At 38.9% G+C, this 15,426-nt stretch overlaps 1 protein-coding gene across 4 annotated transcripts in view; it reads right to left on the bottom strand.

The window, feature by feature from the left end:
- The window catches only part of ralgapb (Ral GTPase activating protein non-catalytic subunit beta), a 109,704-nt gene that overhangs the window by 17,341 nt on the left and 76,937 nt on the right, over positions 1–15,426 (bottom strand). For all 4 annotated transcript variants that reach the window (XM_062057071.1, XM_062057078.1, XM_062057087.1 and 1 more), the window contains exons 22-24: positions 12,148–12,357; positions 11,931–12,089; positions 11,705–11,870 (exon numbers count right to left, since the gene is read on the bottom strand). In XM_062057071.1, the coding sequence (XP_061913055.1) occupies positions 11,705–11,870; positions 11,931–12,089; positions 12,148–12,357 (535 nt within the window). The remainder of the gene's footprint in view (positions 1–11,704; positions 11,871–11,930; positions 12,090–12,147; positions 12,358–15,426) is intronic.

Genomic DNA, 15,426 nt, shown 5'->3' with positions numbered 1-15,426 from the left:
AAGTAAAAGTGCTGTTTTGTCTTTTAACCGTCCATGGCGTTTCTACTCGTATGGACTCTTCATTCATTACTCTAAGAAACGTTTTTAAGTTTTACAATATAGCTAAAACTGTTTCTACAAACCCCATTTCCATATGAGTTGGGAAATTGTGTTAGATGTAAATATAAACGGAATACAATGATTTGCAATCATTTTCAACCCATATTCAGTTGAATATGCTACAAAGACAACATATTTGATGTTCAAACTGATAAACATTTTTTTTTGTTGCAAATAATCATTAACTTTAGAATTTGATGCCAGCAACACGTGACAAAGAAGTTGGGAAAGGTGGCAATAAATACTGATAAAGTTGAGGAATGCTCATCAAACACTTATTTGGAACATCCCACAGGTGAACAGGCAAATTGGGAACAGGTGGGTGCCATGATTGGGTATAAAAGTAGATTCCATGAAATGCTCAGTCATTCACAAACAAGGATGGGGCGAGGGTCACCACTTTGTCAACAAATGCGTGAGCAAATTGTTGAACAGTTTAAGAAAAACCTTTCTCAACCAGCTATTGCAAGGAATTTAGGGATTTCAACATCTACGGTCCGTAATATCATCAAAGGGTTCAGAGAATCTGGAGAAATCACTGCACGTAAGCAGCTAAGCCCGTGACTTTCGATCCCTCAGGCTGTTCTGCATCACTCCTTGTCAAGCTGCTTCAGAATGTCTTCTCTCCATGGATGCAGAGAAGGCATTCGATAGAGTAGAATGGGACTACCTCTTTGAAACGCTGGCAAAATTCGGATTCGGGGAAACATTCATTACCTGGATAAAACTGTTATATTCCAGCCCTTCTGCTATGATTCTGACAAATAATTTGTATTCAAGTCCTTTTGACTTACACCGTGGAACTCGCCAGGGATGCCCCCTCAGTCCCCTTCTTTTTGTCCTGGCTATTGAACCCCTAGCTTTAGCCATTAGGTCCAATCACGCTATAATGGGCATAAATAGAGGAAATATAGAACATAAATTGTCCCTTTATGCTGACGACCTTCTCCTTTATGTGTCCAACGCAGAGTCTGCAATTCCATTAATTCTTAACCTGTTACAACGGTTTGGTGAAATCTCCGGTTATAAATTGAATTTAAATAAAAGTGAGCTACTGCCCTTGAATATGGACGTCTCAATACTAGAAAACATTAGGTTGCCCTTTAAGATCACTACAGACAGTTTTAAGTACCTCGGAGTTACTACTACAAAGAACTTTAAAGACCTCTTCAGGCAAAACTTTGGAAAGTTGTTTACACAAACCAAGCAAGATCTGGCTAATTGGACTCCCCTTTTCATTTCACTTATAGGCAGAGTCAATGCAATTAAGATGACTGTGCTTCCAAAATATTTGTATCTGTTTCAATGCTTGCCCGTATTTATCCCTGGTACATTTTTCAAAAAATTAGACTCTATAATCTCATCTTATATTTGGAATGGCAAACAGCCACGTCTGCGCAAGGAGTTTTTACAAAGAGCAAAACATGATGGAGGTATGGCCCTTCCAAATTTCTGTATGTATTACTGGGCCACCAACTTGCATTGCATGTCATACTGGACATATTACCACCTACATCAGGAAAGCCCTACATGGGTGAAGCTGGAGACACATTCTTGTGATTCTGCTTCCTTAGCAGCCCTAATGGGTGCAGCTTTTCCTCTATCAGTGAAGACAATTAACAATCCTGTAGTAAGTCACTCGCTCAAAATATACCGTCAATTCAGAAAACATTTTAACCTGCAAGGAATGAGCCTTTTCAGCCCAGTAGCATCAAATCACTGCTTTCAACCTTCAACACTTGACTCAGCTTTTAATATGTGGCATCAAAGGGGTTTGAAATGTTTCAATGACCTTTTTATAGACAACATACTCGCCTCTTTTACGGAGTTGTCCAAGAAATTTAATCTACCCAGTTCCCATATAGATATTTCCAGATAAGGGATTATGTTAAAACAGTTCTTCCACAGTTCCCTAATAAACCCTCTAAATCAACCACAGATGAAATTATGTCTTTAAATCCAACAAAGAAGAGGGCAATCTCATACATACTTAATTTACTTTTAAGATTAGAATGCACCTCCATGCAAAGAATAAGAACAGCATGGGAACAAGACCTCCAAATTCCAATAGATGACGTAACCTGGGCAAAAATTGAGAAAAGGGTTCACTCATCTTCAATGTGCGCACGACACTCACTGGTCCAATTTAAAGTGATACACCGAGTACACTTCTCAAAAGCAAAATTAGCAAAAATATTCCCCCAAATTAACCCATTATGCGATAGATGCAAAGTAGACAACGCAACATTAATACACATGTTTTGGCCGTGTCCGAAGCTAAAGGGGTACTGGAAATCAATCTTCGAAGCACTCTCCACGGTCTTAACCATTCAAATCGATCCAAATCCTTTAATTTCAGTATTTGGAATCATTCCTGAAGGGATGGAATTACCTGTAGGGGGTCACAAAATAGTTGCCTTTACCACCCTCCTTGCACGCCGCCTGATATTGTTGAAGTGGAAGGAGGCTGTCCCACCCTCAGTCTCCCACTGGATAAGGGACGTGTTAGCAAACCTAAAGCTAGAGAAAATAAGATATACATTACGGGGCTCTGAAAATAAGTTTTTTAAAGTGTGGAGACCTTTTTTGACTTTTTTTGACCAATCCTCTACACAAGTGCAAGAAGAGCCCTAGATATGTACCTTAATATGACTGCCGACGTTTCAGGCCTTGTCATGCTGCTTCTACAGTGTGTTTCAGTTTTCAATTACTTTGTCTCAAGCGCCTTGTATTGAACTTTATTTAATTATGTATTTTTTTTACTCTGGGTACTTTTGTACTCTTACTTTTGTTTATTGTTTTTGTTCTGAGTGACAGCAGGGGTAGGGGATGAAGAGGGTTTGATTGTGTTGTTAATGTGAATGTGAAATCAATAAAAAGAACTATGAAAAAAAAAAAGAAAAAAAAAAGTAGATTCCATGAAATGCTCAGTCATTCACAAACAAGGATGGGGCGAAGGTCACCACTTTGTCAACAAATGCGTGAGCAAATTGTTGAACAGTTTAAGAAAAACCTTTCTCAACCAGCTATTGCAAGGAATTTAGGGATTTCACCATCTACGGTCCGTAATATCATCAAAGGGTTCAGAGAATCTGGAGAAATCACTGCACGTAAGCAGCTAAGCCCGTGACTTTCGATCCCTCAGGCTGTTCTGCATCAACAAGCGACATCAGTGTGTAAAGGATATCACCACATGGGCTCAGGAACACTTCAGAAACCCACTGTCAGTAACTACAGTTGGTCGCTACATCTGTAAGTGCAAGTTAAAACTCTCCTAAGCAAGGCGAAAACCGTTTATCAACAACACCCAGAAACGCTGTCGGCTTCGCCGGGCCTGAGCTTATCTAAAATGGACTGATACAAAGTGGAAAAGTGTTCTGTGGTCTGACGAGTCCACATTTCAAATTGTTTTTGGAAACTGTGCACGTTGTGTCCTCCGGACCAAAGAGGAAAAGAACCATCCGGATTGTTATAGGCGCAAAGTTGAAAAGCCAGCATCTGTGATGGTATGGGGGTATATTAGTGCCAAAGACATGCGTAACTTACACACCTGTGAAGGCGCCATTAATGCTGAAAGGTACATACAGGTTTTGGAGCAACATATGTTGCCATCCAAGCAACGTTACCATGGACGCCCCTGCTTATTTCAGCAAGACAATGCCAAGCCACGTGTTACATCAACATGGCTTCATAGTAAAAGAGGGCGGGTACTAGACTGGCCTGCCTGTAGTCCAGACTTGTCTCCCATTGAAAATGTGTGGCGCATTATGAAGCCTAAAATACCACAACGGAGACCCCCGGACTGTTGAACAACTTAAGCTGTACATCAAGCAAGAATGGGAAAGAATTCCACCTGAGAAGCTTCAAAAATGTGTCTCCTCAGTTCCCAAACGTTTACTGAGTGTTGTTAAAAGGAAAGGCCATGTAACACAGTGGCGAACATGCCCTTTCCCAACTACTTTGGCACGTGTTTCAGCAATGAAATTCTAAGTTAATTATTATTTGCAAAAAAAAAAAAAAGTTTATGAGTTTGAACATCAAATATCTTGTCTTTGTAGTGCATTCAATTAAATATGGGTTGAAAAGGATTTGCAAATCATTGTATTCCGTTTATATTTACATCTAACTCAATTTCCCAACTCATATGGAAACGGGGTTTGTACTTACTAAAGCGTCCCATATGTGATGTCTGTAGGAGTGTTTTCATGGATATTGGTAAGTGGAACAGACTACTCTTTGAGTCACACTTGACTAACTACACTAGAGCAAGCCCGGTCACAGGCAATTACAGAGTCTGCTAGTTCGGGTGAGGAGTCAATTAAGCTAGAACTAGCCAGCGCCAGGCTTGATAATCCCTGTACGCATAGCAATTCTCTTAGAATAATACACAACTCACATAATGTTTTTTCTGTTGTGACTGTGTCAGAGGTGGACATGCATTCTACTGAGGTGGCAAAATATGATGTGTTCAGTTTATCGCAGCACCAAGCAAATAATCTGAAAATTCCTGTCATATCAATTCCTAAATATGGTCAAAACTATTTAAAGTGCACTACGCATAATAAACGCAACATTATTAATATTGCTACTACGGATAATTTCAACAAAAACTCGTCAAAACACCCCAATACCAATAATATGGTACTTGTCAAACCAGCCGAATACCTATAATATGGGCTTTTTAAACATAAGATCATTGTCTCCCAAAACGTTATTAGTTAATGAGGTCATTAGAGAAAACAATCTTAACGTCATTGGTCTTAGCGAAACCTGGCTCAAACCAGACGATTTTTTTGCGCTAAATGAGGTATCTCCTCCTAACTATACGAATGCACATACTGCCCGTCGTCTTAAAAGGGGTGGGGGGTCGCACTAATATACAATGAAAACTTGAACCTTACCCCTAACCTAAATAATAAATATAAATCGTTTGAGGTGCTTACTATGAGGTCTGTCACACCGCTGCCTCTCGACCTGGCTGTTATCTACCGCCCCCCTGGGCCCTATTCGGACTTTATCAGTGAATTCTCAGAGTTCGTTGCTGATCTAGTGACGCACGCCGACAATATAATCATAATGGGGGACTTTAATATCCATATGAATACCCCGTCGGACCCTCAGTGCGTGACGCTCCAGACCATAATTGATAGCTGTGGTCTTACACAAGTAATAAATTAACCCACGCATCGCAACGGTAATACGATAGATCTAGTGCTTGTCAGGGGTGTCACCACCTCCAAAGTTATGATACTCCCGTATACTAAAGTAATGTCCGATCATTACCTTATAAAATTCGAAGTTCTGACTCATTGTCAACAAGCTAATAATAATAATAACTGCTATAGCAGCCGCAACATTAATGCTGCCACGTCGATGACTCTTGCTGGCCTACTGCCTTCGGTAATGGCATCATTCCCAAATTATGTCGGCGCTATTGATAACCTCACTAACAACTTTGACGATGCCCTGCGCGAAACCATTGATAGTATAGCACCACTAAAGCAAAAAAGGGCCCCTAAAAGGCGCATGCCATGGTTTACAGAAGAAACTAGAGCTCATAAATTATCATGTAGAAAGCTGGAACGCAAATGGCGCGCGACTAAACTTGAGGTTTTCCATCAAGCATGGAATGATAGTTTAATAACTTATAAACGCATGTTTACCTAAAGCTAAATATTACTCAAATCTCATCCGCCTCAACAAAAACGATCCTAAATTTTTGTTTAGTACAGTAGCATCGCTAACCCAACAAGGGACTCCTCCCAGTAGCTCCACTCACTCGGCAGATGACTTTATGAATTTCTTTAATAAGAAATTTTAACTCATTAGAAAGGAGATTAAAGACAACGCATCCCAACTACAACTGGGTTATATTAAAACAGATACGACTGTATATACGACGGATACTGCCCTCCAAAATAGTCTCTCTTTTTGATGAAATAACATTAGAGGAATTATTACGGCGTGTAAGTGGGATAAAACAAACAACATGTTTACTTGACCCACTTCCTGGGAAACTTATCAAGGAGCTTTTTGTATTATTAGGTCCATCAGTGCTAAATATTATAAACTTATCACTTTCCTCCGGCACTGTTCTCCTAGCATTCAAAAAAGCGGTTATTCATCCTCTGCTCAAAAGACCTAACCTCGATCCTGACCTCAGGGTAAACTACCGACCGGTGTCCCACCTTCCGTTTATTTCGAAAATCCTCAAAAAAATTGTTGCACAGCAGCTAAATGAACACTTAGTGTCTAAAAATCCCTGTGAATCCTTTCAATCCGGTTTCAGGGCAAATAACTCTACGGCAGGGGTCACCAACCTTTTTGAAACCAAGGGCTACTTCTTGGGTACTGATTAATGCGAAGGGCTACCAGTTAGATACACACTTAAATAAATTGCCAGAAGTAGCCAATTTGCTCAATTTACCTTTAACTCTGTTATTATTAATAATTAATGATATTTATCTTTGTGGAAACACTGATCATCTTAATGATTTCTCACAATAAATATATATAGAAACAGATAAATATCAATATGCAACACTTTATTTTTATATTTTCTCTAAGTGCACATTTTTCAAATTGAACATTTTCAAATGATCACTTCTAAGACAGTCTTGTGAAATCACAATATCCCATTTTAACTAGCTAGCCACTAACATTTTTTAACAAATCATGAATTACTTTGCACCATGTTTGTACAAATAATAACGCATGTAAAATACAAAAGTAAACTCTCAAATTTTTAAATCATGTCACACTTTGAACTGGACACCAAATCTGTTATCTGTTTCTTTGTCAGTTAGTGGGAAGCCTGGCATTGCATGCTGTTAACTAGTGTGTTGTACTCTGGTGTGTAACTTGACACTGCAACTCTGAGTGAGTCTTGCAGATGTGCATCAGTGAGTTCTGTGTTTGTTCTTGATGAAGTTCATGTCAGAAAAGGCTGATTCACAAAGATAAGATTTTTCCTCATTGTTTGTGGAACCTTCTTAATCTTTTGGACATATTTTCACAGCAATCTGGCCTTAAGCTTAATTATGATAAATGTAAAATGTTAAGGATCGGAAATCTAAAGGGAACGTCCTTTCGAATGGAATGCAAAGTGCCTGTTTTGTGGACAGATGGACCAGTTAACATACTTGGTGTTGTTGTCCCAGAAAATCTGGAAGATCTAGGCTCAGTAAATTATGATAATCGACTAAGAAAGCTGGACAAAATTATGCAATTATGGAAAGGGAAATCCCTAACCTTGTATGGTAAAATGTCTATTGCCAACTCGTTAATTATTCCTCAATTTATTTATTTGTTTTTGTCATTACCAGCTCCATCAAAAAACTTTTTTAAGATTTATGAGCGGAGGGTCTTCGATTTTGTCTGGAACGGCAAACCAGAAAAGATTAAAAGAAAGGTTTTGTACAAAGAGTATGAATATGGGGGCCTGAAACTTCTCAACCTTGAAGCTATGTGTCTGTCTTTAAAAGCATCAATTGTTCCAAAGATGTATTTAAACATTGAGTGGTACACAAATGTCCTGTTGGACAAAAAACATGTACTGTATCAAAAGAAATGGTATCCTTTTTTACAAGTGATCCCCTCCCAGAGAGTCTGCTGGGAAACATGACGGGGTTCATAAAGGAAACAATCCACTCATAGTGGTGTTTTCAATTTTATGTGCCAGAAAAAAGAGACGATATTTTGCAGCAGTTAATATGGATGAACTCTAATATTGTAATAGATGGAAAGCCTTTCTTTTGGAAAAATATGTTTGAAAGAGGAATCATTTTTGTCAATGATATTATCAATGAGAATGGTAAAATTATGAAGTATGATCAATTTAGAGCTATGTATGGTGATGCTTGCTCAAGCTTTTCATTTTATCAACTAACTGGAGTAATTGGGAAAAGATGGAAACAAATAATTAATTATGGAACTACTAAATTATTAGTTTGTAAACCTCTAATAAGAAATTGTAGTTGGCAAAAAGGAACTAAAATAAATAGAAAAATATATAATTTCTATTTAATAAAGAAATCTTTTAAGGCTGCCTCATACAACACAAATGGAAAATGGGAGGACTTTTTTGACTGCCCGTTGCCATGGGATGCCATATTCAAACTAATCTATAAAACCACTATCGATGTGCAAAATCGTTATTTTCAAATTAAAATTATTTATAACTTCTTACCCACAGGGAAAATGTTAAAATTATGGAATATGACAGAGTCAGATGATTGCCGATTTTGTTGTCAGGAGCCTGAATCCACCCTGCATTTGTTTTGGTATTGTCATATTGTGTCTTTGTTTAGGGTGGAAGTTAAAAAAATGTGTTTAAGGATTGGTTTGTTTATGAAGCTTAATGTGGTTTCTGTTATTTTAGGAGAGTTCATTGACAATCATGATTTATTCAATTTAATTATAGTACTCGGTAAAATGTTTATTTTTAAGGCCAAAAACAGATATTCACTTAGTATTACTTTCTTTAAAACATTTATTCAGTATTTTCTAACTTTAGAAAGTTACATGGTTGAAAACGATAATGATGCCAAAAAACATTAAAAAAAAGATGAGAAGTCCTCAAAGGCTTATTTTGAAAGTATAATTATGTTTATAGATTATATAATATCTGTTGTTGTGTTCCCTAATTTGAGTGACCTGGACATAATCTGGACTGTACATAAATGCTTATTTTGAAAATGTAATTTTGTTTATAAATTATATGCAATCTGTTGTGTTCCCTAATTTTTTTCTGTGTACATGAATGAAGGTGTGTGTTGCTGAGTCCGACTTGGACATTATCTGGACTGGGCCTGGTTTAAAAAACCCTTTGAACAAATCTAATTTCATTGACAACCTGGTCTGTTGAAGATAAGGCCCTTTTTTAAAAAATAAAATAAAATAAGATAAATAAATAAAAAACATTTTCTTGGATAAAAAAGAAAGTAAAACAATATAAAAATAATTACATAAAAAATAGTAATTAATGAAAATGTTAGTGGACCAGCAACCTATACAATCATGTGTGCTTCAGGGACTGTGTCCCTTGCAGATGTGTTGTCTATGTTGTGGGAACCAGAATATTGGTAGCAGAAAGAAATAACCCCTTTTATGTGAGTGGGTGTGGATGAGTGTGCATGGGGGAGGTTGTTTGGGTTGATGCACTGATTGAAAGTGTATCTTGTGTTTTTTCAATGTAGATTTAATTTAAAAAAAACAAAAAACATTTTTTTTATTTTTTAGAACAGGCCCGCGGGCGACTCATCTGGTCCTTACGGGCGACCTGGTGCCCGCGGGCACCGCGTTGGTGACCCCTGCTCTACGGAGACAGCCCTCGCAAAAATGACTAATGATCTATTGATAACGATGGATTCTGATGCGTCATCTATGTTGCTGCTTCTTGATCTTAACGCTGCTTTTGATACCGTCGATCATAATATTTTATTAGAGCGTATCAAAACACATGTTGGTATGTCAGACTTAGCCTTGTCTTGGTTTAACTCTTATCTTACTGACAGGATGCAGTGCGTCTCCCATAACAATGTGACCTCGGACTATGTTAAGGTAACATGCGGAGTTCCCTAGGGTTCGGTTCTTGGCCCTGCACTCCTTAGCATTTACATGCTGCCGCTAGGCGACATCATACGCAAATACGGTGTTAGCTTTCACTGTTATGCTGATGACACCCAACTGTACATGCCCCTAAAGCTGATCAACATGCTGGATAGTAGTCAGCTGGAGGCGTGTCTTAATGAAATTAAACAATGGATGTCCGCTAACTTTTTGCAACTCAACGCCAAGAAAACGGAAATGCTGAATATCGGTCCTGCTAGACACCGACATTTATTTAATAATACCACCTTAACATTTGACAACCAAACAATTACACAAGGCAACTCGGTAAAGAATCTGGGTATTATCTTCGACCCAACTCTCTCGTTTGAGTCACACGTTAAGAGTGTCACTAAAACGGCCTTCTTTCATCTCCGTAATATCGCTAAAATCCGTTTCATTTTGTCCACTAGCGACGCTGAGATCATTATTAATGCGTTCGTTACGTCTCGTCTCGATTACTGTAACGTATTATTTTCGGGTCTCCCTATGTTTAGCATTAAAAGATTACAGTTGGTACAAAATGCGGCTGCTAGACTTTTGACAAGAACAAGAAAGTTTGATCATATTACGTCTATACTGGCTCACCTGCACTGGCTTCCTGTGCACTTAAGATGTGACATTAAGGTTTTACTACTTACGTATAAAATACTACACGGTCTAGCTCCAGCCTATCTTGCCGATTGTATTGTACCATATGTGCCGGCAAGAAATCTGCGTTCAAAGAACTGCGGCTTATTAGTGATTCCCAGAGCCCAAAAAAAGTCTGCGGGCTATAGAGCGTTTTCTATTCGGGCTCCAGTACTATGGAATGCCCTCCCGGTAACAGTTAGAGATGCTACCTCAGTAGAAGCATTTAAGTCCCATCTTGAAACTCATTTGTATACTCTAGCCTTTAAATAGACCCCCCTTTTAGACCAGTTGATCTGTCGTTTCTTTTCATATGTGGGGGTGTTACCCACATATGCGGTCCTCCCCAAGGTTTCTCATAGTCATTCACATCGACGTCCCACTGGGGTGAGTTTTTCCTTGCCCTTATGTGGGCTCTGTACCGAGGATGTCGTTGTGGCTTGTGCAGCCCTTTGAGACACTTGTGATTTAGGGCTGTATAAATAAACGATGATTGATTGATTGATTGATTAAACAAACGGAGTCACAATCTCTGTCAGCCAAAATTGCACTTCAATAAATATTGAACCCAGTTGAATAACCTGAGTGGGGTGGTTTGTTTTGTTACCAGTGCCATCACGGCATACTTGCTCTTTCATCCATGCTGATGGGCTCATATTGCTCCTTCAGTTGAAGACTAATTATTCCCACACATTGGAATCATCTCTTCTTAGCAGTGCTTCTCACTCTAGTGAGGCTATGTCCCTGTTTTCCGTGTGTGTAAGCTAGCGGTCCCGCCAGTTCAAGCCGAAACAAAGATTGTGGACGACTGACGAGAGGCTTAACTCTGTTCACTTAATTCTACAGTCAAATAAGCGTGGCTCAGTAGGGCTGGGAATCTTTGGGCACCGCATGATTCGATTCGGTTTTTGGGTGTAACGACTCGGTTCAGAATTGATTCTCGAATAAAACCGATTTAAAATCAATACTTTTTTAATAACATAACATGTGGCTGGATAGGACAGATGAAACATAATTTTTTTTTAAACTAATATTTTTTTTGCCTGGGTGGCTGGACAGGAAAGATAAAATAAAAAAATGGATATAAATAAATGAGAATGGCGATTCATTCAAAAATACAAAATTTTGAAACCATAGTGCTCAAATGTTGAAACTGATGACAAAGTGAGACCTCTTGTATCAAACAAACAGACTTAGCAATTTTATCAAGTTAATTTTCAATAATTGACTTGTCTACAATTGTATGAACATTTTCTAAAGGACATCCAATTGTATGCTTTTTATTCCCTTCATAAATCCTTTTAACGCCGTATAATGCATTTAAATGACCCTGAGATGCCAAGGACAAGTTTTTTTAGGAACTCACCAATGTTTTGAAGATCATGGTCACAGCAGGGGTTGAGAGACCAGCTGGTATGGAGGTGTCCTGTCCATCCCGGGTGGCTCCCCACGTCCACAGGCCAGCCTAGGGACAGCAGGAACTCCAGGAAGTGAGGCTGAACGCTGGCTGAGGACTCTACGTTCCTCAGGATCTGACCACAAACAAAGTCAGCAGGGAAAATATCACCAACCACGTACCTGATCTTTATTACCTCATGGCTGCTCTTCTGTCCAGCCCGCACATAGAAAACAAAGACGGTGTCAAAGGGGCGACAGGGGAGCAGGTCAAGGTAGTTGATGTCATCCAGGAACCCTGGCAAGGACGACTCCAAGGCGATCAGGTGAGGAGGTAGACGGCTGTTGCTGGGCTCCTGTTGGTAGACTTGTTAGCCTAGCGTCTGGCTGACGGTGAACGGCGGTGCTGCCAACCTTAAGTGCCTCCAGAGAGAGGAAACCAAAGTGGGAGAGGAAGAGTCGCGCCGTTTGGAACTCCTGCGATGGCGGTGGCGGTTTGCAGTCGATCTGCGGGTCGGGGAAGGAATTGGATCGCCAGACGTCCTCGCTGTGGCGCTCTAAAGTGTTCTCGTAGTCCACCTGCTTGCTCATCAGAAGGCCAAGTCGCTCGTGTTGAACTTCCAGCTGAAGAACAAAGATAAGAGGATTGCAAGAGATGCTGCAAGTTTGTGAAAACCCTGCTCAAAAGTCACACGGCATTCATAGTAACTACTGTATTTGATGGACTATTTAGGCCGCACCCACTGATTTGTAATGCGCATGCTAGCTCTCCAATCAGCTAAACAGACTCAATAACTCCACCGTGACCTTTTGGTGAATTTACCCAAGAATTGGTGAAACTGAAACAATACAAAAAGAATGTAAGGTAATATTACTAACACACACACTTGTAAACCTGTTAGCATGTTAGCTAATGCTAACAAAGCTAACTTTATTACATTACAAAAGCACGTACAAATATGTATGAAAACACTCCTATGCATGAAAACACTCCTACAGACATCACACATGGGACGGTTTAGTATTAGTTATATTGTAAAACTTACAAACGTTGCTTGGAGTGATGGATGAAAAATCCATACGAGTAAAAACACTATGGACGACTGGAAGACTTCCGGTTTATATTTTTAAACAGCAGGAATTCACATTCACCGAGCAGCACCTGCAGTGAGCAAACTTGTCCAAACGTGCTCCATAGCATAAATAATAACACACCATTTCAATGTATTTGATTGTGTTAATTAAAAACGATTTGCTTTATGTTAGCAAGCGAAGAAAAATCCGTAAATTAGCCGCATCGTTTTATGAGCCACAGGCTTTGAGGCGTTGAAAAAAGTAGCGGATTATAACCCAGAATTTACAGTACTAGGAATGTAATGCACGGAATAATCACAGTTTGCTACGTACCTCATCTATAAAATAGTTTGAACAGTGTGAACTGTACATGTAATTTTGTTATTTATTGGCAGGGATACAATTATCAATATTGATGATAAACTGCCATCAAGAGTTTCAAATTAGAATTAAAACCGTGACTGATAACACAAGTCAACAAACTCATTTACTGGAAAAAAGGTCTTGTTCCGTAAAATACTCTTTAGCAGCTAGCTAACAACTAGCGTGCCGATCAATCTTAAATGCTAATATGAATACAGGATATATTCAATTATTTCCGCATTAGGAAACGTCTGATCTAAACTTGTGTAGTCACATTGCTGTCTGCGTAATTAACAATTGTGCACATTGAATAGAAATGTTAAACAAATAATGAATAAAAACATAATTAGTCTTTAAATATATGTGTTAAATGTATTTAGCAATTTACAAACCCTGTTTCCATATAAGTTGGGAAATTGTGTTAGATGTAAATATAAACAAAACACAATGATTTGCAAATCCTTTTCAACCCATATTCAATTGAATGCACTACAAAGACAAGATATTTGATGTTCAAACTTATAAACTTTTTTTTTTTTGCAAATAATAATTAACTTCGAATTTCATGGCTGCAACACGTGCCAAAGTAGTTGGGAAAGGGCATGTTCACCACTGTGTTACATGGCCTTTCCTTTTAACAACACTCAGTAAACGTTTGGGAACTGAGGAGACACATTTTTGAAGCTTCTCATGTGGAATTCTTTCCCATTCTTGCTTGATGTACAGCTTAAGTTGTTCAACAGTCCGGGGGTCTCAGTTATGGTATTTTAGGCTTCATAATGCGCCACACATTTTCAATGGGAGACAGGTCTGGACTACAGGCAGGCCAGTCTAGTACCCGCACTCTTTTACTATGAAGCCACGTTGATGTAACATGTGGCTTGGCATTGTCTTGCTGAAATAAGCAGGGGCGTCCATGGTAACGTTGCTTGGATGGCAACATATGTTGCTCCAAAACCTGTATGTACCTTTCAGCATTAATGGCGCCTTCACAGATGTGTAAGTTACCCATGTCTTGGGCACTAATACACCCCCATACCATCACAGATGCTGCCTTTTCAAATTTGCGCCTATAACAATCCGGATGGTTCTTTTCCTCCGGAGGACACAACGTCCACAGTTTCCAAAAACAATTTGAAATGTGGACTCATCAGACCACAGAACACTTTTCCACTTTGTATCAGTCCATCTTAGATGAGCTCAGGCCCAGCGAAGCCGACAGCGTTTCTGGGTGTTGTTGATAAACGGTTTTCGCCTTGCATAGGAGAGTTTTAACTTGCACTTACAGATGTAGCGACCAACTGTAGTTACTGACAGTGGGTTTATGAAGTGTTCCTGAGCCCATGTGGTGATATCCTTTACACACTGATGTTGCTTGTTGATGCAGTACAGCCTGAGAGATCAAAGGTCACGGCCTTAGCTGCTTACGTGCAGTGATTTCTCCAGATTCTCTGAACCCTTTGATGATATTACGGACGGTAGATGGTGAAATCCCTAAATTCCTTGCAATAGCTGGTTGAGAAAGGTTTTTCTTAAACTGTTCAGCAATTTGCTCACGCATTTGTTGACAAAGTGGTGACCCTCGCCCCATCCTTGTTTGTGAATGACTGAGCATTTCATGGAATCTACTTTTATACCCAATCATGGCACCCACCTGTTCCCAATTTACCTGTTCACCTGCGGGATGTTCCAAATAAGTGTTTGATGAGCATTCCTCAACTTTATCAGTATTTATTGCCACCTTTCCCAACTTCTTTGTCACGTGTTGCTGGCATCAAATTCTAAAGTTAATGATTATTTGCAAAAAAAAAAAGTTTATCAGTTTGAACATCAAATATGTTGTCTTTGTAGCATATTCAACTGAATATGGGTTGAAAATGATTTGCAAATCATTATATTTCATTTATATTTACATCTAACACAATTTCCCAACTCATATGGAAACAGGGTTTGTAATTAAAATACAAAATACATGATGACCTAAGCCACTCTCCTAATGTTGTTTTTTGTAGTTTTAACCCCCTAAAAAAACCTCAAAATCGTAATAGAAAATCAAATTTTCAAAAAAAAAAGATTATATTTTTGTGCACGTGACGCTGTAGTATAACCATGCATTGTATTTGTTTACGGAGTAAATGTGTGACTAACTCAGCGACACTCTCAATGTGTACTATTTTGAAAGTCGTACCAAAATATCACCTAATGTACCATTAGGGCCGGGCGATCAAACCATACCAATATATATTGCCATAGACA

The sequence above is a fragment of the Entelurus aequoreus genome, linkage group LG01, assembly GCF_033978785.1.
Source record: "Entelurus aequoreus isolate RoL-2023_Sb linkage group LG01, RoL_Eaeq_v1.1, whole genome shotgun sequence".
In the NCBI taxonomy this organism is placed as follows: domain Eukaryota; kingdom Metazoa; phylum Chordata; class Actinopteri; order Syngnathiformes; family Syngnathidae; genus Entelurus; species Entelurus aequoreus.
The sequence above is the reverse complement of the archived record's forward strand: the minus strand, read 5'-3'. Positions and strand labels throughout refer to the sequence as shown.